At 55.5% G+C, this 22841-nt stretch overlaps 2 protein-coding genes across 2 annotated transcripts in view; one reads left to right on the top strand and one right to left on the bottom strand.

Annotated features, from left to right (window-relative positions):
- The window catches only part of Itpr3 (inositol 1,4,5-trisphosphate receptor type 3), a 68058-nt gene extending 57992 nt beyond the window's left edge, over window positions 1–10066 (top strand). The window contains exons 40-58 of the mRNA XM_005360390.3: window positions 1095–1269; window positions 1386–1567; window positions 1692–1892; window positions 1993–2103; window positions 2455–2550; window positions 2661–2762; window positions 2901–2987; window positions 3585–3695; window positions 3776–3968; window positions 4058–4183; window positions 4386–4558; window positions 4955–5119; window positions 5536–5728; window positions 6106–6210; window positions 6286–6413; window positions 7030–7195; window positions 7563–7723; window positions 8657–8818; window positions 9120–10066. Of these exons, the coding sequence (XP_005360447.1) occupies window positions 1095–1269; window positions 1386–1567; window positions 1692–1892; window positions 1993–2103; window positions 2455–2550; window positions 2661–2762; window positions 2901–2987; window positions 3585–3695; window positions 3776–3968; window positions 4058–4183; window positions 4386–4558; window positions 4955–5119; window positions 5536–5728; window positions 6106–6210; window positions 6286–6413; window positions 7030–7195; window positions 7563–7723; window positions 8657–8818; window positions 9120–9188 (2706 nt within the window). The 3' untranslated portion in view covers window positions 9189–10066. The remainder of the gene's footprint in view (window positions 1–1094; window positions 1270–1385; window positions 1568–1691; window positions 1893–1992; window positions 2104–2454; window positions 2551–2660; window positions 2763–2900; window positions 2988–3584; window positions 3696–3775; window positions 3969–4057; window positions 4184–4385; window positions 4559–4954; window positions 5120–5535; window positions 5729–6105; window positions 6211–6285; window positions 6414–7029; window positions 7196–7562; window positions 7724–8656; window positions 8819–9119) is intronic.
- Window positions 10067–10341: 275 nt separating this feature from the next.
- LOC101984972 (ubiquinol-cytochrome-c reductase complex assembly factor 2) lies at window positions 10342–22835 on the bottom strand. The gene is made up of 4 exons (XM_005360389.1): window positions 22679–22835; window positions 13400–13474; window positions 12751–12820; window positions 10342–10503 (listed from the first exon to the last, which is right to left on the bottom strand). The coding sequence occupies exons 1-4, from the start codon at window positions 22814–22816 to the stop codon at window positions 10376–10378; spliced, it is 411 nt and encodes a 136-aa protein (XP_005360446.1). The 5' UTR covers window positions 22817–22835; the 3' UTR covers window positions 10342–10375.
- Window positions 22836–22841: the final 6 nt, after the last annotated feature.

The raw sequence follows: 22841 nt of genomic DNA, 5'->3' as shown, positions 1-22841 counted from the left end.
CTACTCCTGACCCCATTCATTCATTCACTCATTCATTTATTCATTCACACTTGCATCTTCAGCACTCAGCAGCAAACATGTCACGGACAGTGGGCAGCAGGACCTGAGACAGCAGACATGGAGTGCGGGACACAGGGCTGGGTTAGAGGGAGCCACAGGCTGGGCCCAGTGGATGACTTGCCATCTCAGCGACTCGGGATGTCAAGGCAGGGGATCCCAGGCTCAGGGCTTGCCTGGACTTCAGAGCAACTTCACGGCAGCCTGGGTACTGACATTCACGCTTGTCCTTAGTATAAAGAAACAATAGGTGGCCGTGCATGCCACCCAGCGGTCAGTCGGGAGGCAGAGGCAGGCCAGATCTCTGTGAGCTGGAGGCCAGCCTGGTCTGTAGCGAGTTCCAAACAGCCAGGGCTGTGCTGAGAGACTTGTCTCAAAAGGAAAAAATTAAAAAATCAGCCATGGAGCTGGTGATCTAGTGCATGGTAACCTAGGTTTCATCCTTAGCACAGAGAGGAAACCAACAAAGAGCGACGGCAAGCCTAGGGGAGAAGAATGTGCGGGGTGGCCATGAAGGGCCGGAGGAGGGAAGGCCTGGGGCCTTACAGGCTCTCCCATGGCCTCGTGGCCCTGAGTGGCTAAGGCTTTTCCTCTGAGGGAGATGGAGCCACTGAAGGCTGCATGCACCGGAAGGACAGGACTCAGGCCTCTAAGGGATCCCTCTTGCTGCAGTGCGGGGCAGCTCCTGCAGTGGCCAGCAGGGGCTGGGCAGAAGGCAGCCCACAGTGTTCCCTCCCCAGCACTGTGGTCATGGCGGGTTGGCCTCCCCTATTAACTGCTGGGGTCCCAAGTCCATCCCTAGCTTCTGTCTCAGGGTACACGTGCCTCCCAGACTTCCTCTGCGTTGAGTGATGGTTGTCCAAATTCAGTAAGTAGCCAAGAAGGCCCTTGAATTCCTGATGTTCCTGCTGCCACGGCCTAGGTTAGGATTACACTCGGCCACCACTCGATTTCTGGTGAGGGTTGTGAGGCTCACCGTGGCCACCCAGAGCCGGGCACAGTGCTGAGGCTGCTTGCCACCTCCCCTCCATCTTCAGAAATCTTTCTACAACCTGATGACGAGTGACAAGAAGTCGGAGCGCTTCTTCAAGGTGCTGCATGACCGCATGAAGCGAGCCCAGCAGGAGACCAAGTCCACAGTTGCTGTCAACATGAGTGACCTGGGCAGCCAGCCTCGCGAGGACCGTGAGCCAGCAGACCCCACCACCAAAGGTGAGCACCAGGCAGACCTGGTGTGGGGGACCCAGGATGAGACCTTAGGGGCCAGGGGTCTCACTGACAGGGACAGGCTTCCAGTAGCCGCGGCCTTATCAAGCCTTGCCCCCCAGGCCGTGTGGCATCCTTCTCCATGCCTAGTTCCTCCCGCTATTCACTGGGCCCCAGCTTGCACCGGGGGCACGAGATGGGTGAGCGCGTGCAGAGCAACGAGATGGGCACGGCCGTGCTCATCATGCGGCCCATCCTGCGCTTCCTGCAGCTGCTGTGTGAGAACCACAACCGCGACCTCCAGGTGAGTGCCCTGCCGGTGCCTGCACCCACTCCAGTCAGCCGGCATCCCCGGCAAAGCCGCTGGCACTGATGTCCTCCTGGTGGTATGACTGCCGTGCCATGCCCACCCTGCCTGTGCTCCACAGAACTTCCTGCGCTGTCAGAACAACAAGACCAACTACAACCTGGTGTGTGAGACCCTGCAGTTCCTGGACATCATGTGCGGCAGCACGACGGGAGGGCTGGGGCTGCTGGGGCTCTACATCAACGAGGACAACGTGGGCCTCGTCATCCAGACCTTGGAGACCCTCACAGAGTATTGCCAGGGCCCATGCCACGAGAACCAGGTGAGAAGCCTCATGGTGGCAGTGGTGCCTGGGAAGGAGCTGAGGAGGCGGGGGGTGCAGGTCCCCCGACTCTGATGTGTCTCCCACTGCCTCCCGTTAGACCTGCATCGTGACTCATGAATCCAACGGCATCGACATCATCACAGCTCTGATTCTCAACGACATCAGCCCACTGTGCAAGTACCGCATGGATCTGGTGCTGCAGCTCAAGGTGGGGCCCGGTGGTGAGCTCCTGTGAGTGACAAGGGTGCTGAGCAGGTGTGCTGGGTTGTGATGTATGGGGGGCGGACTCTTCTGTGCGTGTGCAGGTTGCACTGGCCACACAGGGGTACATGTGTGAGTAGACATCATAGTTATCTTGGTTTCCCCTGAGGACTTCCTGTGTGTGTGTGTGTGAGGGGGTGTCTGGGAGCTCAAACATGTTTGCCTAGGGCGGGTAAGGCTGGCTGGGGTTGATACACTGGAGACTTCTCAGCATACCAGCGCCTGAGAGCAAAGTGTGAGGAGGTTAGGGGCCCATGATGGGGTCCTCAGACTCGGCTTGCCTCCTGTACCCGCCCAGGACAACGCCTCCAAGCTGCTCCTGGCTCTGATGGAGAGTCGGCACGATAGTGAGAATGCGGAGCGCATCCTCATCAGCCTGCGGCCCCAGGAGCTGGTGAGGACAGGCTGGCAGCAGGAGAGGGTTGCGTGGGTGGTATGGGTACTGGTCAGCACCCAGGAGTGGGCATGACAAACAGCAAGTGTTGCTGCTCTCTGCCCCCGCAGGTGGATGTGATCAAGAAGGCCTACCTGCAGGAGGAGGAGCGGGAGAACTCAGAGGTGAGCCCGCGTGAAGTGGGCCACAACATCTACATCCTAGCACTTCAGGTACCAGGCCCCGCCCCCTGCGGCCGTGACCTCTGCAACAGTGCTCACAGCTGTCCTGTCCCCTGCAGCAATGCTCACAGCTGTCTTGTCCTGTCCCCTGCAGCAATGCTCACAGCTGTCTTGTCCTGCCCTCTGCAGCTTTCCAGGCACAACAAACAGCTGCAGCACCTGCTGAAGCCGGTGAGGCGCATCCAGGAGGAGGAGGCGGAGGGCATCTCTTCCATGGTACGGCAGGTAGCAGGCTGAGTGTCTGGGGGTGGAGCCTGCTTGGGGGGGGTTGGATGGACTGGTGTCAGCCAAGGAACAGAGCTGTGTCCTGAGAGCAGGGATGTTGGATAAGTGAGGAGCAGGCGGCCGGGCGGTGGTGGAGCACGCCTTTAATCCCAGCACTCGGGAGGCAGAGGCAGGCGGATCTCTGTGAGTTCGAGACCAGCCTGGTCTACAAGAGCTAGTTCCAGGACAGGCTCCAAAACCACAGAGAAACCCTGTCTCGAAAAACCAAAAAAAAAAAAAAAAAAAAAAGTTAGGAGCAGGCTAGAGACAACAAGCTGTGTTCCTCTGAAGCCAGCCTAGAGGCTGTAAGTGGGGCTTGCAGCTAGACTGGGGTGTGGTGCTGTAACCTTGATATAGACATGAAAGCAAGACCTTGCATCTGGGGCATGTCTGGACTATCCTAACAGGACCTCAGGCAGGGCTGAAGAGGGCACTAACTCCCCCATCACGGTTGAGTGAGCTATGTCTGGGCTGGCTGACTGGTCACCCCTGCGAGCAGCACTCTGGATAGCTGCAGGGCTGACCCAGTGTCCGCACCTCTGCCCCCAGCTCAGTCTCAACAACAAGCAGCTGTCCCAGATGCTCAAGTCCTCGGTGCCTGCCCAGGAGGAGGAAGAAGACCCTCTGGCCTACTATGAGAACCATACCTCGCAGATTGAGGTGAGGCGTTGGACGCCGGGCGTGAGCTGGGGGTGGTGAGGGCCTCTCCCAGCGTGACCAGGTGTTGCCTGACCCATCAGATTGTGCGGCAAGACCGAAGCATGGAGCAGATTGTGTTCCCCGTGCCTGGCATCTGCCAGTTTCTGACAGAGGAGACCAAGCACCGGCTCTTCACCACCACCGAGCAGGACGAGCAGGGCAGCAAAGTGAGCGACTTCTTCGACCAGTCCTCGTTCCTGCATAACGAGATGGAGTGGCAACGCCGGCTTCGCAGTGAGGACCGGGGGGCACCCTCCCCTTCCTGGGTGCCCCGGGGCAGAGGGGCTGTCCATCTGGGCCCTGACGCTATACTGTCTCCACAGGCATGCCGCTCATCTACTGGTTCTCCCGCCGCATGACACTGTGGGGCAGCATCTCCTTCAACCTGGCTGTGTTCATCAACATCATCATCGCCTTCTTCTACCCCTACGTAGAGGGGGCGTCCACAGGTGAGGCTGCACTGCCCTGTGGGCCTCTGCATGTCACGGGCCAAGTGTGGCTCACGGGACAGATGGGTTGTCCTCCTGGGAGATAGTCTGTGGGTATGTGAGCCAGAGGCGGGGTGCAGCAGGTCTACCTGGCCCTTAGGGGAGGCTCAGGAGGCTCTGGGACTCACACGGGGTCCAGCTCACGCCTGCCCACTGCTCCCAGGCGTGCTGGGCTCCCCACTCATCTCGCTGCTCTTCTGGATCCTCATCTGCTTCTCCATCGCGGCACTGTTCACCAAGCGCTACAGTGTCCGCCCCCTCATCGTGGCGCTCATCCTGCGGTCCATCTACTACTTGGGCATTGGGCCCACACTCAACATCCTGGGTGCCCTCAATGTGAGTGCCGTGGGGTCCTCTGGCCACCCTGCTCACCCCTACCATTCTTGGGCCTGTTCTGTGCTTCTCCCACAACTCGGGCAGCCTTGGGCATTAAATGCAGGGTGCTGGCCATGCACTGCCTGCCAGTGCACAGGAGGACATCAAACTTATGTTCTATTGTTCCCCAAGAGATGGGAAGGACTTTTCCTAACTCAGCACTATAAGACGGGGGTCTTCTATGCTCCAGCCTGCTTCACCTGAGCCTGTTTCCCCTGTGCCACTTCTTTGATAACCGCACCTCTCACAAGCGGGACCAGCACTTCTCATTCCACAGAACTAGCGTCTGTTGTTTTGGACTAGGTGGCAGGGCTGAGGATGGGGTGCTGATCGCCACATCCTGTCCTTCCCATCCAGCTGACCAACAAGATCGTGTTTGTGGTGAGCTTCGTGGGCAACCGTGGCACCTTCATCCGTGGCTACAAGGCCATGGTCATGGACATGGAGTTCTTGTACCACGTAGGCTACATCCTGACCAGCGTCCTGGGCCTCTTTGCCCATGAGCTCTTCTACAGCATCCTGGTGAGCCTGCAGCTGGGCTGGGACAGGGGGTCCCAACTCTGGTCTCTCACAAGCCTCCACCTGTGCCCTGGGCTCAGCCAGACCAGGCATTTGTTCCCCAACCCCTGACCTGAACAGTGTGTAACTCCAAGCAGGTTTCTTCTCTGCCCTGTGCCTCACGACAGCTCAGCCTCCTAGAATCACAGGGGCAATGAGCAGCTCCGGGAGAAACAGTGCTTCCCTGGGAGTGCAGCAAGAGCTGCCGTCCCTGTCCTTCCAGAGTGGCTGCTGGCCACTCACCTGTGACACCACTCACTCTCCCCCGCTCTTAGAACCAGATTCTTCCAGACCCCCCCTCCCCCCCCAGTTTGCTCCACTCCAGCCTGAGCACTGACCCCACTGGCAGGGCCTGACTTACTAAGGGACTGTTCCTGCAGCTCTTTGACCTCATCTACCGTGAGGAGACGCTGTTTAATGTCATCAAGAGTGTGACCCGCAATGGGCGCTCCATCCTGCTAACTGCCCTCCTGGCCCTCATCCTAGTCTACCTCTTCTCCATCGTGGGGTTCCTCTTCCTCAAGGATGACTTCATTCTGGAGGTGGACCGGCTGCCTGGGAACCACTCCAGAGGTCTTGGGGATTTCCTTTCTGGGGTGGGTGTGTGTGGGCGACAGTGGGCATGCACAGGTAACTGTCAGCACCAGACAGGGCATGCCTATTTCTCCAGCCTTCCTGTCGAGTTTTGGGAGCATCTAGCCTACACCAACCTGCATCCCTGGGCATGCTCTAGTTCACTGCAGTCTGAGGGGTAGACTAGCCATTCATGCAGAACCTGGTGTCTGCAGGGGCCTGGGGTCAGGCCCAGAGTCACAGAGTCCCTCCCTGGCTTTAGTGTGAGCCAGTAGGTGGGGGTACTTCCCAGAGACGTGTCTCAGGACAGACTAGAGATATGCTAAGAGCAGACAGACAGTTGTATCTCCTTATGATCTTGTTCCTATCCCCTCCAGCCAGCACCCTGGGAATGCCACATGGAGCTGCCACGTTTGTGGGCACATGTAGTGGGGACAAGATAGACTGTGTCTCGGAGGTCTCAGTGCCTGAGATCCTAGACGGTAAGACTGGGACACCTGCAGGTCGGGATGGGACAGAATGGGCAGCCCAGGTCTGAGCATACTGACCACCCACAGAAGACGAGGAGCCAGACAGCACGGAGCGGGCCTGTGACACTCTGCTCATGTGCATCGTCACGGTCATGAACCATGGACTGCGCAATGGTGGTGGCGTGGGTGACATCCTGCGCAAGCCCTCCAAAGATGTGAGTAACTCTGCCCTGCCCTTGAGCCCCAGCCAGGCAGCAGCTGGGCTCCGTCTGTGCGGACCACCCCACCCACTTGTGTGAATGCTCCCTCCTTCCCATGCTCAGCCAGTTTCTGTGACACTGTCCAGAGTTATCGGCTCCCCACCGAAGCCCACTTGGGCTCACTATGGACAAGGGACACCTTGGCGACCTTGGTCTTGGCTCTGAGGCTTGGGAAGGTGTGAACCAGGCATCAGTCTCCGGCTTGCTCAGACCAGAGGGTGGGCAGGGTGGAGCAGGACACTGAGTCAGCCGTGAGGAGTCTCAGGACTTGGATACAGGGCTGCTGGCTGCATAGGCTATCAACTCCCAGTTGTCTGGGAGAAGTCTCTGGCTCGAATGTGTGAGGCTCGGCGTCTTGAAGGCTGCCCTTTCCTTTAACTAGGAACAAACTCCGTTTGTAGGACAAACCGCCACACACAACAGCCCTTCCCAAATGTCCACGCAGCCTCCTTCTATTGACAGATGATGTCACTGCCATCCTTAGGCTCCCACACTTTTCTCTTGGGGTTTGGCGTGACCAGAGCCACACCTTCCCTGCTGAACTGTCCTCACGGTGCCTCTCGCTGTGCAGGAGTCCCTCTTTCCTGCCCGAGTGGTATACGACCTCCTGTTCTTCTTCATCGTCATCATCATTGTGCTGAACCTCATCTTTGGGGTGATCATCGACACCTTCGCTGACCTCCGCAGCGAGAAGCAGAAGAAAGAGGAGATCCTCAAGACCACGTGCTTCATCTGTGGTGAGGCCCCTTCCTCTCCTGGCTGCTCCCTGCTGCACTGCTAAAGGCTTCGATGTCCTGGCATCCCAGTTCCACCCTTGCTGAGGCTCCCGCACGGGTGAATGGCTGCTTCAACTCCTTGAGCCTCCACAAGAGGAACCTGAGGCCACTGTGGTCTTAGGCTTCTGGTTTCAGTCCATTGCTCTTTCCAAACCCAGCGACCAGCGTCCAGAGAGTAGGGTTACCTGCAGGGCAGACTCCTGTTGCCATCCCTCCTGCAGAGCAGCTGCTTGAGCCCAGGGGCATTCCCATGGCCGAGCAGTGGGAGCTTTAATAGGGTGAACCGTGGGAAGCCGTCACCATGGTGGCTTCATTTCCTGTGCCCCAGGTCTGGAGAGGGACAAGTTTGACAACAAGACTGTGTCCTTCGAGGAGCACATCAAGCTGGAACACAACATGTGGAACTACCTGTACTTCATCGTGCTGGTCCGCGTCAAGAACAAGACAGACTACACGGGCCCCGAGAGCTACGTGGCCCAGATGATCAAGGTGAGTGTCTGCGCCACCCCAGGCCTGGCCTTGCCGCTTCACAACCTGGGAGGAGATGCGACATCTGCTGGCCTCTGCCTGAGTGAGGGTTGACAGCTGCTGACGCTTGTTGGGCCAAAAAGGGAGTGAGACGCAGCTGGGGCCAGCCCTTGGCTGTGCACAACCTTGCTCACAGCCAGCTGCCATGGGAGGAGAAACAGATCATGCGGGGCACCCGTCAGCCCTGGAGGAGCCTGCTCTACAGCAGTGCCGAGCTGCGTGGAGCGGGGAGACCCCACTGAGGGATGCTGAGCCCCCACAGGCCCTCTTAGAAGGCACAGCGAGGGAGAATGGCTTCTGCAAGCCAGCATTGTCCCAATCTGAGAGAGCCTAGAGAAGCTTAAAGATAGGAGGCTTAGAGGAATTAAATAGAATCCTTCCAATTTCCATAGTCATGGCGGCAGTGAGGTTTTGTCTCAGGGGTTTATCTGTTGGTCTGAGGATTCACAGCTTGTGATAGGGAACCAGAAAACTGCCTGGCTAATGCCTCCTTCCTGGGAAACATGGCTTTCCTTCCTCGGCACGTGTGCTAACCCTCCCTAGCTGGGCCTGGCTCGTATAGCTCTATTTTCCTTGCATGGCGCATGCAGTTGCTGCCGTCTGTGTGGCTCTAACTTCCTTGCATGAGGAAGTGATCTGGTCTTGGCCTTCCTGCGCCTTGGCTGTGGCAGGGAGTGGGCAGATGAGAGATACCAGCACACAGCACTAGTGGACAGGGCCACGTCACGAAAGGCAGCCTGCTGTGGCAGTGGAAGCCCACCTCTGGCTTCCTCCTGTCTGCTGGACCTGGAGGACCCATGACACATGACATACTCCCTGCTAGGCACCTGGTTAAGGGTGTGGCTTTCCCTGTGCAGCCGCCTCACTGGTCCTGACCCCAGCACTTTGTTCCAGAACAAGAACCTGGACTGGTTCCCACGGATGCGCGCAATGTCCCTGGTGAGCAGCGAGGGCGAGGGCGAGCAGAACGAGATCCGAATCCTGCAGGAGAAACTTGGCTCCACCATGAAGCTGGTGTCCCACCTCACCGCCCAGCTCAATGAGCTCAAGGAGCAGGTGAGTTCATGACCTCAGGGTCCTAAGCGTCTCCACCTGAGGCCCTTTGTGCAACGGCCAGGCCGGGCAGCAAGGGTTCCGTGTGGCAGGAACTGTCTTCCTCTACATGCAGCCACCACTGCCCTGTAGCTCTTCTAGTGATTTACCAATTGTGTCCAGTTAAGGGCTCAACCTGCGGAGGGCACCCTGGGGGTTAGGGGTGTCTATCTGAAGGGCAGCTGGGCCCTTGGAGGAAGATGCAGTCTCTCATGGTGCCATGGAGAAGGGAGCTAGGTCACCTGATGAGACTTGTTTACCTCAGATGACAGAGCAGCGGAAACGGAGGCAACGTCTGGGCTTTGTGGATGTGCAGAACTGCATGAGCCGCTGAGAAGAGCCCCTGAAGCCCCCCAGAGATCCACTGCAAACAGCACTGCCCCTCCTTCGGGTCAGGGAGCCAGACCCTGGCCAGCAGGGGTGCTGCAGAGCCGACAGTCCTGCTCAGAGCCCTTGAGGAGACTTGGTTTACCTTAGTGCCTTAGAGGACACTAGGTCCTCCAGACCGCTGCGCCTGGAAGCGGTGACTGACACTCCTCAGTGGTCCTCACAGGGGTTACAAGCGGCTGCCTCTCATCTCCAAGCACTACATTGTGGCTGTTTCTGCCTTCCTCCTGCCTCAGGAAGGTGCTAGCCTGCTGTTATTAGCTACTTAGGGCTTTGATACTTAACTTATTCCAGGGGTCATCCCACCCTGTTGTGCCTGGGGACAGGGTGCTGAACTCTTGGCCCTGTCCAAGTGGTCTGGTTCAGATGGATGGCTTTATAGGCGAGAGTCACAAGCCCCAGGGACAAGAACTGGCTGTGTGAAAGTGGTATTTTGTTCTTTTTTTTCCCCTTTTTGGTGTGTCGTGTTTTATAAGTCCTGTGTCCTGAGAACTAATGTGTTAATTGCCTTAAATAAATTAATAGAATCCAAGTCCACCAGTGGGACTCTGCTTCCTACACAGCTGGTACCACAGAGGCCAATGTGCCCTGGCAGCCTGGCCTCCCCTCAGGCTCAGGATCCTAACTGCCATGTGTTGTACCCCAGTGCCTACCAGATCTCTGGGTTACTTGGCTGGTTCCACTGGGCTCCAGCCCCTAGGCTGCTGTAGGATGTGAGACCTAACAGGAGCATGAGGTTCAAGCAGTTAAGGTGGCCTGTGTGGCTTGTAGTCCTCCGCAGAACCTACCTGGTGCCTACACACTGCGCCTAGTTTAAGCGTGGCTACAGCTTTGCTGTCCGACCTGGGCATGTGTACCTCTGGAGGGCTGGAGTGAGAGACCTAGGATGTCTTCTGTGGCAGAGGGCCAAGCAGAATGCCCAGTCTCGGCCTCTCACCTGTTAACTATGGATCCTGGCGTCTCCCCAGCTCTACGACACAACAGGAAGCCTGTGAATCCTTACTTGCAGACCTCAGGCTGCGAGGGCCCTACCTTCCCTCTGCTCAGGCAGACAGGGCAGGCCTCCCCGATGGAGCCGATGAGTCAGTCCCAAACTGGAAGAGTGGAGAAACTGGACAGCTTTATTGATGAGGGTCAGGTACGTGGGCGGGACAAGACCCGTGCCCAGGCTTTATGTTTCTCCTCTGGCCTTGTGGGTGCAAACTTCTCTTGGAGTTTCTTCCACACGCTCTTATCCATCTCCTGAAACTCTTCCAGGGTGTCTGCACAGGGAGAGAGAGACAACACTGACGTCACAGGGCTGTCCCCAGAAGAGCATGCTTTGCTTTCTATGTGCCCCAGACACTGGGTCCATATGCTGAAAAGCCGTGCTCAACGGTTACAGCGAAACACACTGGTGGTGATGGGGCAGACCCCCGAGGGCTCCCTGACCACCCACTCCACGTGACCTTGCAAAGAAATGGCCCCAACTCTCTCAAGTTGGGCCCACTCTAATGTCTACACCAGCTATAGGCACTGAGGTAGAGGGAGGCAAATCCCTGGTTCTGAATGCATCAAGACAAGGAGAAGCTCCCAGACTCAGCAGCTGGAGGGGGAGGATGGATGCCTCCCTCCCACCCCCAATCCCTGAACCTTGACTGAGTTCAACTGCAAACCCTCCCCGGCTGGGTGTGTGCAGTCAGGGCGGTGACACTGGGAGGGGTCATCCTCACAGTGGCGGCAGGGTGTGCATGTACATGCACATTTGCATGCAGAGAGCCATACTTAAGAACCACACACATGAGCCAGGTAGTTGTAATCCTAGCACTCAGAGGTAGAAGCAGGAGGATCTCTGGGAGTTTGAGGCTAGCCTTGTCTACACAGTGAGTTCCAGGACAGTTAGGGCTACAAAGAGAAACTCTGTTTGGACCCTGCCCCTCACCACTACCCCAACGCACACATGCTCTAAGCCGTTCTTCCCTGAGCTAACAGTCTGGGTTTGGTGGTCTTTCTCAGGGTGGTCCTGTGCTCTACAGGACAGCCGACAGCACTCTGGCCTCTACCCACCAAGGCAGCATGGCTCTCACCCCACCAATGTGACAACCACAAGGATCTCCAGACATGGCTCGTATCTGTGGGGCACAGAACAGCTCCTAGCAGAGAGCCAGTAGCCCAAGAATTCTCCTGAGCCGAGAGCCCGTGGCATCTCATTTTATAATTCACAGATACTAAACTCAGACACGATTCAATTTTAACAGAAGTGCTGGCTTGAATTACTGCTTATGGGCAGTGGCTCCACATTAGCTTGGGGCACTGCATGGCAGCCACCAGCACAACCTCCTATTCTGTGACTTTTACAAAGTGTGACACTGGGGTCCCTGTCCTCTCACACACCAAGGCCTCCATAGGCCAAGTGGGCACACTGCAGGCCTGGCTGGTCCTGTGTGTGCAGGCAGTACGGTCCAGGCAGCACACTGCAGGCCTGGCTGGTCCTGTGTGTGGACGCAGTACGGTCCAGGTAGTACTGGCTCCAGAGCTGCAACACAGCCCTGCTGTGCACACACTGTTGGAGTTTCCTGGGCTGACCCAACGAAAAGCCAGGCCTGCAGTCACCACGCTGCCCACCACCCGCACAAAGGCTTCCTGAGGTCTGGCAGAAGGGACAAGCACAAGATAGTGGGAACCCGAGCCCGTGGTCAGTTCATTCTCAGGACCCCTCACTGCTGGTGATGACATGACCAGTGAGTGATGTGGGAGTGAAGAGATGCTGCTCTCCAGAGACACAGCAGACAACATGGGGTCCCATCTGCTCAGAAGGGTAAGAATTCTAGAAGGTCAAACCTCCACTGCCAAAAGGAAGGAGAAATTTCTAGAGTACCAGCAGCCAGTGTTTCAGGGCCATGCCCTCCCAGAAAAGGTTAGCCTATTTTTATAGACAATCCTTGGCAGTAAAAATAGCAATTTTCCAGTACCTACCTGCTCCGACCCTGCCCCCACCCCCGCCACCCCTTTCAGTGACAATGGAAATGGGGAAGTAGGGAGGGGCTGACTGGCAGGGACTTCCTTCCTACCAACTGGGTTCTAGTCAGGACTCCTACACAGACCTCGTTAGACGCATATCGAACCTGCAGACCACATCTCCAGGGACAGATAACTCACAGGCGGATATCCCCACACTCATTTACTGAATAGCTTTTTGTTTTAATTAAAAGACTCATTGTTTATAAAGCCCTCTTAGGACCATAAAAATAAAATTATTTTCCTTCCATTCTGATTTCAATGACTTCCATTTGGCAAATATGTAGTCCCTTGTTCCCAGGCACCAGCCTTGAATTAAAAGCACTAAAGATGATTTTCTCTTCTAAGTAATGCTTTGACCTTTTCCGTATTCTGTGGCTTAAACACAGCTTCAGGGTTTCTCTGAGCTGCTCCTCAGGGTTCTCATCATGCACAACTGTCTTACTAGGCAGTCCTCCCAGGTCTTCCCGCCCACAGTGAGCCCCACCACAGAGGGTAGTCATGTCTCCTACCTGTGGACAGGATCAGCTTGTATTCTTCCACGGACAAGCCACTGAAGCTGGTTTCTCTGGGGCGAGGGTACTGGCACAGGGGCAGGAGAGAAGGGACACATTAGTTCTGCAGGACAGTAATCTTGCTCTGGCTGGCTGCAATGTACCTGGGCACAGGAGGCCAGAGACCTGACGATGTGAGGGGCAGCGCCACCTGGAGGCCAGGAGCCTGCACTTCTAGCTGCTAGCTCCCAGGCGACACCCACAGTGGGGCTGAGGCTCACACTCGGTAGGTGGCATCTGGAAGGGCTCCCCCTGCACAGGCTCTTCCATTTGGCCATGTCTATTTGTGGAGCTGCTGAACATATTTTTCCAGTCCGGAAAACCACACTATATGCATTCTGACAGTAATCATGTCAAGGCTGAGGAGGAGGAGCAGAGCCTGGTGTGACAGGACTGTTCCAGTACTCCGTCTTTATCAGCGTGTGACATCAGTTCCATCACCGAGTGGGAAATACGAACAGACGCCGTGGCTTTTATTCAGCAGACCTTTAAAGGCCTCTGCCAGGCACCATTGTTGGCGTAGCTGAAAGTACTGGTTACACTTGAACACTGTATAATCAATCAGCTCTCCCTTCGGAGGCTGAGAGCAAAGCCCGAGCCCACTCACCTTGTGTTTATAGTAGTTTGAATGCAGTCGTGCTAAGCTTTCATACATCTGATCACAGGCCTCAGGTTCTGCCACCTGAAAGACAGCATACCCCGAGAGAAGTGAGTGGAGGAGGTGCCCCCCACATTGCACCCACACCTCGAGGGAGGGTTGTGTGTAATAATGCATTCAGAGGAGGGCACAGGAGCCTCAGCTCTGTGGGAAGCAAACCTCCCTCCAGCTTCTGCTATGAGAAGCCACCTCAGTGGCTGAAAAGCCCCACCTCACTCGCCCCTAACCTGCAGGATCCCGGGCCCTCAACAAGCAAACAAGTGTTCAGCAGCTCTTTGCACCCTGGGAAGCACCAGGCCAGCTGCAGGCTGCAAAGGACATGCTGGGGGCAGTGTGGGCTCCAGGGATCCGGACAGGGAAGAACAGTCCTCCGGCTGGAAGGGACCATGTAAATGAGAGGATGCAGGGTGTTGTCAAGGAGGCTGCAGAGCGCTGGGGTCAGCCTGAGGCTCAGGACTGTGAGACAGACACAGCTCTGTGAAATGAGACCAGCATGAAGTGGATTACATGTTCTCTGATGAAAGACCAAACAACAACTCAACAAACGAAACCTCCAGCACTTTCCTCTCTAAGCAAGGGGCTGCTAAGACCGCAAGGGGGAAAGGCAGATGCACGGCACAGCTGCAGCCCCAGCACTTGGGCAAGGGAGGGTGTGAGGTCAGCCTGGGCTGCGTAGAGCTCCAGCAGACCCTGGCCTGTGGAGGAGACACTGTCTCCAGACGAAAAGGAGGCCATGTTGCGAAACAGGTGAACCAAGCAGGCCCAAGGCAGACGCCAGCTGTGTGCAGCCAGAGCACAGAGGAGGGGAACAGCCCGTGCCCGTTCTGCACGGCCAATGAGGGAGGCAGGCCTCTGCTAGAAGATGGGTCTTCTGCCCCTCAGACCTCCAGTCTTTTACCCTTCCTTTCTCCACCTTTGCCATTTGTCTCTGCACCTCGTTACACTTCTCTGCCAGGGATTCTAAACGGTCCACAACAAAACTCCTTCATAGTTTCCCAGAACTCAAATGATGGCTTTTTTTCTGACTAAATCCTTTCTTGCAGAGCAAGCATATAAATAAATCAGGAGTCAAGCAAGCACTTCAGCGAGGCAGCCCTCTTCTGCCTGTGTCAGATGAGGCCCAGCTCGCAGCCGATGCAGCACCAGGCCTGTTTACTTTGCTACCAGATGTAGTCCCTGCCAAGGTCGGTAGGGACGGCCACCCGAGGAGAGGGCTGAAAGCTGATAGAGACTGGGGTCAGCTATGTGACAAAGACATTAATCACAGGACACAAAACAGGAAGAATGTGGGGTTGGCATCTCCCTGGGCAGTTCTCCCGACAAGGGCTAGCAGGACTAGATCAGCAGTCATGATCTCTGGGGAGGAGCACTTGCGTCCTCATGCTTCTGAGGGTGTGGGGTGTAGACAGGGTCTCTAGTTCTGGCTGTCCTGGATCTATGGAGAACCAGGATGACAGTGAGGTCACAGGGCTGCTCCTGCCTCTGCCTTCTGAATGCCAGGATCAGCACTGTGAGGCCCCATGACCGCTGGCACACTGCTTCTAGAGTAGGCGTGGGTAACAGAGCGACTCAGAGGACAGAAGAACACAGCACACAAACCACAAGCTCTGGGCCACGGATACGGAATGAAACCCCGTCTCCCGTGTCAGGGTTAGGGAGACAGCTCTGTTGGTGAACTGCTCACCAATAAGCATGAGCATGCAGGTCCCATCCCCAGAACTGTAAACGTGGGCATGGAAGCACACACTCACAATTAACCACAGTGCTCGGCCAACGGGGCTCACTGGCTGGCCTACTCAGCGAGTTCCAGGGCAGAGAGAATTTGCCTCAAAATAAATAAGTAGAGATGTTGCACAAATAATAAAAAACCCAGGCACAGATACTGGGGTTCAAGCTCAAGACCAGAAAAGCAGAGCAGCCAACCACTAGAGAGACCTTTCACCTCTACCAAATCTTCAGACCGAAAGGGCGAGATCCTGTCTGCACGAGTCCTCAGACGCCACACTCCAGTGAGTTCCCATCTCTTCCCCTTTATATTCCTCTCTCCTCCCAGCCATATCGCTCTTGTCTCCACCTCCCTAGTGGTGCCCACCATGGGAGAAAGGAGAAAGAAAAAGGTAGACAGTACTAGAGGAAAGACATCAGAAGCTGCCTTCTGACCTCCTCATGTCCATGTACAATGTGCACACGTGCACACACATGCACGCAGCTGCACACTCAGACAACAGTCACCCAGTATCTAAATTCCAATAGAAAAGGTCACTCCCTTCTGCTGTGCTCTCCACAGCTGTGCTGCCTGCCTACAAACCCTCCCTACACAGACATCTGCATGCCCGGCCTTGGTGTGAGCAGGGGCCTCTGTGGCTGCAGGACACTGGTAGCTGCCCTGCGAGATCCTGGCACCACTCTTCACTAGCTGTAGATTCTGGGCAAGCCACCGACCCTCTGCCCATTCGCTTGAAGAAAACTGCCATGTTCCTTTCCCACTCCCTGCTCACACCCATTCTTGTGAACATCTGGCTGTTCACAGGCCCTTTCGTCACACTTGGCACACACTTCCTGGGATCCAGATGTTCTCTCGTGTCATCTTGCAGGACAACTGACGCTGGGGTGATGCCATTATCTAATAATCCGTGCAAGCACCCCAGTCCTGGCCACTGTCTGGGGAAACTCACAGGGCAGGGGACCACCTCTGCGGTCCCCTGTCCTGTTACAATCACCTTTCACCCTGGACCTCACCCTGTCTCTATCTTCCATGTGTTGCCACCTTTTTTTATTTTTTATTTTTTGGTTTCTTCAAGACAGGGTTTTTCTCTGTGTAACAGCCTCACCGTCCTGGAACTAGCTCTGTAGACCAGGCTGGCCTTGAACACAAAGATCCACTTGCCTTTGGCTCCCAGGTGCTGAGATTAAGGGTGTGCACCACTACCCAGCTGTATTGTCACTTTTTAGGTATACTGGTGAACTTGACTTTAAAAGAAGTGATAATAGCCCCTTATCACCAAGGGTGGTATGAGGGGTGACATGGCAGCTCCTGGCCTGGAATGTCAGGGAATGGGGCCAGTGTGCTTTAGGGTTATTAGCACAGAACTGGAAGGACCAAGGAGTGGGTCCGAGTGGCCATCGCATCTGGCAGGAGTTTGACTGGGGATGGGGGTAAGAGGGTAAGAACCACGGAGGCTTTACCCGGTCAGAGTGGACACAGTTGGTACTAAGCATCCGTGGACAGTGAAGGGGGATCGGCCAAAGGCTGTTCTCATGGCTGCTCATCTGCATGCACCCCTCCCACCACCAGGTTGCCTTCCCAGTGCCCAGCAGGGACAGCCTGCACTTGGCCTCCTTCCCAGGTCTCTCCTGGGCAAACCCAGACTCCAACCAGACCTGAGTCCCTGCCAGTATCCCCACAGAGGCTGCCCTGCTCCTCTGTGACCCCAGCAACCAGGGAGTCTCATCCTGTCTTCAGCTCACTTGCTCTGACAGCAGCAGCACGGACAGCATGCGCGCAGAGGACAGGGCCTCGAGCAGAAATAAGTGACCCTGGGAACCTCAACCGCCTCAGTGCCCTCTGTCCCTCAGTGTTCATGTTTTGGAGCCAGGGATGGTGGCATAAGCCTGTAATCTCAGAACTTGGGAGGTAGGAGGATGGGGAGGTTCAAGGCCATCCTGGGGCTCTAGTAAACACACTACAAAATTGCCTATCATCTAATTTCCCACTAGGTCAGGTGTGCACAATTACAGAAGACTGTACAACCCTAATGGGGTGGTGGGAGTTTGCAATATGCCAATTTCTAACAAAGCCTTATTGACTAAGGAGAGACAGCAAGAACACGGCCCATTCCAGGACCCATATTACAGCCAACTCTAGCCCAGCAATTAAAATCCAGTTCTGATTGCTACTTATCAGCTATCAACAGGATCCCCGCCTCAATCCCGAAGCCTCGTCGCACACCCACCTGTATCTTACACTCCAGTCTCAGATTCCAGCACAAATACCAGGAACCCCAGTATTTCTCATGAGATGTCCTCGGGGTTTTAGGAAAGACTCCTACACACAAAGCTTTAAATTACCTGGGTTTTGCATTTGCACCTAATAGGATTATGGACATTTTGGGACAAAGAGCAGCACACGAGCGTTATGAAAAATTCAAGGCTGTTCCCTGAACACGAATGAAATGGAGGCTCCGAAGCAAGCGCCCTTTACCGCCCCATCACTCCCTCTGCATCCCCTTGCTCAGCCGTCAGTAAATTTCTCTTTACCATATTAAACTTTTATACATACAAATCTACACCAGTGCCGTAGGCACTGATTTCAATTTTCAAAATTGAATTTTGGGTGGTGACAGCAATTTGTACAGCAGCCCCTATTCCAGCCCCACACGGGACGCATAAGCACATTGGGGAGGGTGCACAGACTGCTCTGCTAATTAAGGTTGCGCTGGCTCTGCTCCAGGAGGCTCTGGGAAAGGTTTTCTGACTCTGAAATGAACTTCTGACATAAAAGATGTGTCGCGGAGCACATTCCTGTCAATGCAATTAGACGGCCATTTCCTGAGCACCTACTACGGAGAGCACGCTGCTAGGGAGCAGACTGTGAGGGGTGGAAAGGAGAAGCAGGAGGCTGGGTGACAGAGGCAGGGAAGAGCAGCACTGCAGACTGAAGAGGTCAGGTGTGGCAGTGAGGATGGCGTGCCACACAGGGCCAGAGCAGACACAGCCCCTAGTTAGTCCAAGCCGGAGTAGCACATCATGGATGGGAGGAGAGCAGAGAGAGGCGGGGGACAAGTTGTTTCAGGACAGAGGGCTCCAGTGGCCAGGAGCCACCAGACCACTGGCAAGCTGGGTTCAGGCTTTTGATGTGGACTACAGCAGTTCAAAGTCACCAAGGTCTCAAAGATTAATAAAGACGTAAGCTCTGAAGGCAAAGTAAGGGTCTGTGAGGGTAGGGCGCTGAGCCTGCAACTGTGCTGGGTGCTGAGGCTGGGAAGCCAGGCTGGACCTGGGTACCAAGGGCTGCCGAGCACTGAAGGCTCCAAGTTCCCACCAGTGCCCAGTAGGCAGCAGGTGGGTTTTGGAAGCAGCCATTCACCCCTGAGAGGGAACAGCCACACCTCTGATTATGTGTGTGAATGCACGTGCACAAGCATGCATGCGCACGCACACACATACACACACGCGCGCACGCCACCAGTGCAACTCTCTGCCCCACTGTGGGCAGACTCTCAACGAGGGGAGTAAAGTCAACGAATGACTTCACCGGCAGTCCTGGAGATCGCTCTGCTCACAGCCCATCTCTGTAGCGCCTCCGAGTCACAAAGAGCACAATCTGTCTTAGTCCACATCCCTAAAGCCTGATACACACCAACATCACCAAGATGCCCTCTTTGTGGCTGCCATGTGCCAGGCGGCTGGGTAACAAGCTGCCTGCCCCAATGAGGTGTTGAGGATCAGGCCTCGGATTCCCCTCGAGGAGGAGCCGGGACTGTTTTCTCTGCTAGAAACCCAGCAAAGCCTGACATCTTTCCCTTGGCCCCATCTAACCCTTCACACAACACAGTCACAGCCCATGCCAGATAGACGATAGCATCTCCAGTCTTCCCAGAGCTGGCCTGAGCGACCCTGCACCCGAAAAGACCTGCTCTGTGCCTGCAGTTCAGTCAATCAGCACAGCTGTTTGCTCCGCCCCCACACTGAGACTCTTGGTGCTGCAGGGAATGAGAACTCCTTTAAGGAAACTACTCAAAGCAGAAGAGACCCACAATCATGAGCTTCAAAAGGGAACAGGAGGCAGGGTGGTAGAGTGTTCCTTGTGTCCCGGCTCCCCACTGCCATCTCCCCTCCTGGTGGGTTTAGGGTGGGCCAAGAGAAGCCCTGAAGGGCTTACACAGAGGCAGAGGGTTTGTGCTCAGGTTTGAAGCCAGAATTATTAATTGGCCTTTCTGTGCTGGCGTCCCACCGAGTACCACCTTTCTTCTTGTTTCACTGGAGGTAGATCAGGCAAAGGAGACAAGTGGGCCTGAGGTGTTTAATTCTCTGCTCCAACAATGAATGGAAGGGAAGGAGGGTCTTGATGCTCACAGAAAAACTTAACAAGGGGTCTCTCCAAAGGACTGACAACGGGGGACCTGCCAACACCTGGGAGCCACGCAGACCAGGGCACGTGGCTGGCCTGTCTTTTACTTGTCTCTTACTGTCAAGGGACCTGGATCAGTGGTTTTACTTTTCTGATTTGATTTCAATATCTGTAAGAATCAGGACAGTAATGGCTACTTCACTTGGCACAAAGGATAAAATCAGATGAGCTGTGCCAAGTGCTCTATGCACCTTTTATATCCCTTGTTAGACCACAGGAAGCCAAAAGGTCAAGGGGATGCTCGACACAGCAGCCTCCACCTCCTCCAGTTCCACTTTCTGGACAAGTGGCAGAAAGGTGGGGGACACAGCAATCAGCCACCCCCGGGGTCTCATCCCACCTTCTGCTGTCGGTTTAATGATGCGTCTCTGAGAACCACCTTTCTTTCTCAAGGTCTTTTATAAGTGATCCGGGGGAGGTGTTGGGAGTGACTCACTGTTTGCTGTCCCAGCCAAGGGCTGCTCCCTCCAAAGATTATCACCAAGATTTACTAAGCCCAGGCAGGCTCAATTTCAGGTGACATCAGGATGAGCTACGACAAAGGTCCTGAGTAATGTGTTCACTGCCCCCATGACTCCCTACTTTGCTCTACCAAGAACACATCCATCAGTGTCGCAAACCGTTGGCGCAGCCCTGACATAGACCTGCAGCTATGACTCAAATCTGTGTGGGCCTCAGCTCATCAGAACCTGTCCCTAGGAGAGGACAAGGGACGACAACTCTCCCCGCCCTGCTGGCTAAATTACGCTAACAATCAGCAGGTGAGGGTCAGCCTCTCCCCCTGTACATCCAGCCTCTGGCTGTCCAACTCTAAGCTGCGTGGAGCTGAGCAGGTCTCACCTGGGGCAGCAGGGCCTGGGACTCCACAAACAAGAGAAAGTCAAACCACGGAGTCTGTCACGTGCGTCGGCCCTCTCACCCTGGCGCTTCTTCCAGGGACTTCTACACGTGCCACCGGACTGCAGATGACCAGCCTCACAAACCACAGCCAATCACATGTTCATTCAGATGCTCACCGGACGCTTTTGTGAGCAAGAACCACACGGACATGGTGGATGGGGGGGGCTGCACCTCTGGTCTCAGGAAGCTGGTACTGTAAGTTAGAGCACAGTGCAGCACAGCCCTAGAAAGCCCAAGGGCCTGCCTTGAGATCCGCATGATATGGGGCAGTGCAGACCACTAGGCTCTGAGGATCCTGTGCATACAGCGACCTCTCCTGCCTCCCAGAAGTCCTGGGCCAGACGTTCCAAACAGCAATCTTGTCAGAGGTTACAGTGGCGCCATCTCACTGAGGTGGGCGGGTTCAGCTAGACTGGAATGAGCTGCAGTGTCCCCAGTTCCTGCTTTGGCAGGTCACGGTCCGGCTTCACAGGTCGTTTATGTGGCCAGTATGTGTGCTGGGCACCTCACTTGGCACCTCTGACCTCTTGCCTAAGCCCCACGCTCACATAACCTCCTGCCTGCTTGACATTTCCACTTGGAAGCCAGTCTACTTGACATCGCAAGCTTACAGCATCTACCATCAAACGTGCGATGGTCTTCCCACACCCCACCTGTTCCTCATCTCGTCTTTCCCATTTGAGTAAATGGCACCCAGCTGCTCACACCAAAAAAAGAAAAGGGGGAGAATCTAGGTGCCGTCCTTGGTTCCTCTTCCCTTTTACCCCACATCCAGCACGTCCATGCTGTGAGTGACTTGCTCGCTACAAACTATTTCCAATTACTTCCATCTCCTGTGTAGCCACCCTTATCCAAACCACCAGCATCTCTTCCTGGGTACCACAGCAGGCTTCTCTGCAGCTCCTCGCTTCTCTTGCCCTCTATAACCCTCTATAACCTTTTAAAATGAGGCCATGTCAGACCCCTGACTAAACGCCCCCAGTGGTTTCTCACAGGCCTTACGGTAAGATCTGACTCCTCACCAGAGCCTTTAAGACTGAATGGGAGGACTGGAAAGGTGGCTGAGTGGCTAAAAAAGAAACCCAGCTTCAATTCCTAATATCCACGTGGTGGCTCACAACCATCAGAAACCAGTTCCAGGGGATCCACCGCCCTCTTCTGATCTCCGTTGGCACTGCAGCAACGTGATGCCCAGACACACAGGTAAAACACCTGAACACATTTAAAACAAAAACACTGTATGGTGCCCGGCTCCTGTTCCCCCTTCAGTGAGTGGTCGTGGACACACCTCCACTGCCCTTCATTCTGGCTTGCTTTCTTTCCCTTACAGTGCCAGTCTGCTTTCCTAGGCAGTGTCTGGACGTCCTTCCCAATGCGGGGTGTTGGCTGTCTTCATGCCTTGAGCCTCACCTATGCCGCAGGAACACTACAATGTGACATTTACTGCCATCGGGACTGTCTTATGTTTCTACTTGTTCCTGGTGTCCAGTCCACTCAAAGTCACGAGGGGCGGGGCTGGAGAGAAGGCTCAGCGGTTAAGAGCAACGGTTGCTCTTCCACAGGTCCTGAGTTCAATTCACAGCAACCACATGGTGGCTCACAGTCACCTGTAATGAGATCTGGTGCCTTCTTCTGGCGGGAAGGAATACATGCAGGCAGAAAGCTGTACATGTAAATAAATAAATAAATCAAAAAAATCTTACAAAAAAACAGCCACATGGGGCAAGACCCTGTCTAATTCACTGCGGTCTCCCTGGAACCTTACTACGTTTGTGGCACATGACTGTGCTTGATAAGGGAACCTCCGCTGGGGAGGCCTACTGTTCCCACGAGGGACTTGAGTGGAAGGCCCAAAGCTCCTGCAGTTTTACAGGGGAGAGTGGCAGAACGGTTTGGCCGGAGTCCTGCTGGGGTTCTTGGGGGGCGGCCTCGGCTGGCAAACACATTAACAGGGTCACGGAAGAACCAACCCCGCCTTAGAATTTGATTCCTTGGTGGCATATGGACCTCAGGGGACACTCGCCGGCCACTGTACGGTGCAGACAAAGGAGAAAACGGAGCCGCAAGCGTCGCACTCTGCAGCTAGCTGGAACAAGGGCACCTCGCACGTGCAGCCGGTCACGGGGCCGGCGCATGCGTAGATTCCCCCGCCGCCCCCACCCCGCTCCGACACCTCCAACCTCCCTCCCGCCGGTCACCTGGGTGTTCTCTCCCTCCCGAAAGGCCTGTGCTACCCGCTGCCGCAGGTAAGCGCCCAAGTCCCGGCCCCGTTTGGTCTCGTCCACTGGCCATTCCTCACAGAGCTTAAGGAAACGACGGTAGCGGAGAGCGGCCATCTTAGGCCCCGCTTGCCCCGCCCCC

This window comes from Microtus ochrogaster, linkage group LG2, assembly GCF_000317375.1.
Source record: "Microtus ochrogaster isolate Prairie Vole_2 linkage group LG2, MicOch1.0, whole genome shotgun sequence".
Lineage (NCBI taxonomy): Eukaryota > Metazoa > Chordata > Mammalia > Rodentia > Cricetidae > Microtus > Microtus ochrogaster.
The sequence above is the reverse complement of the archived record's forward strand: the minus strand, read 5'-3'. Positions and strand labels throughout refer to the sequence as shown.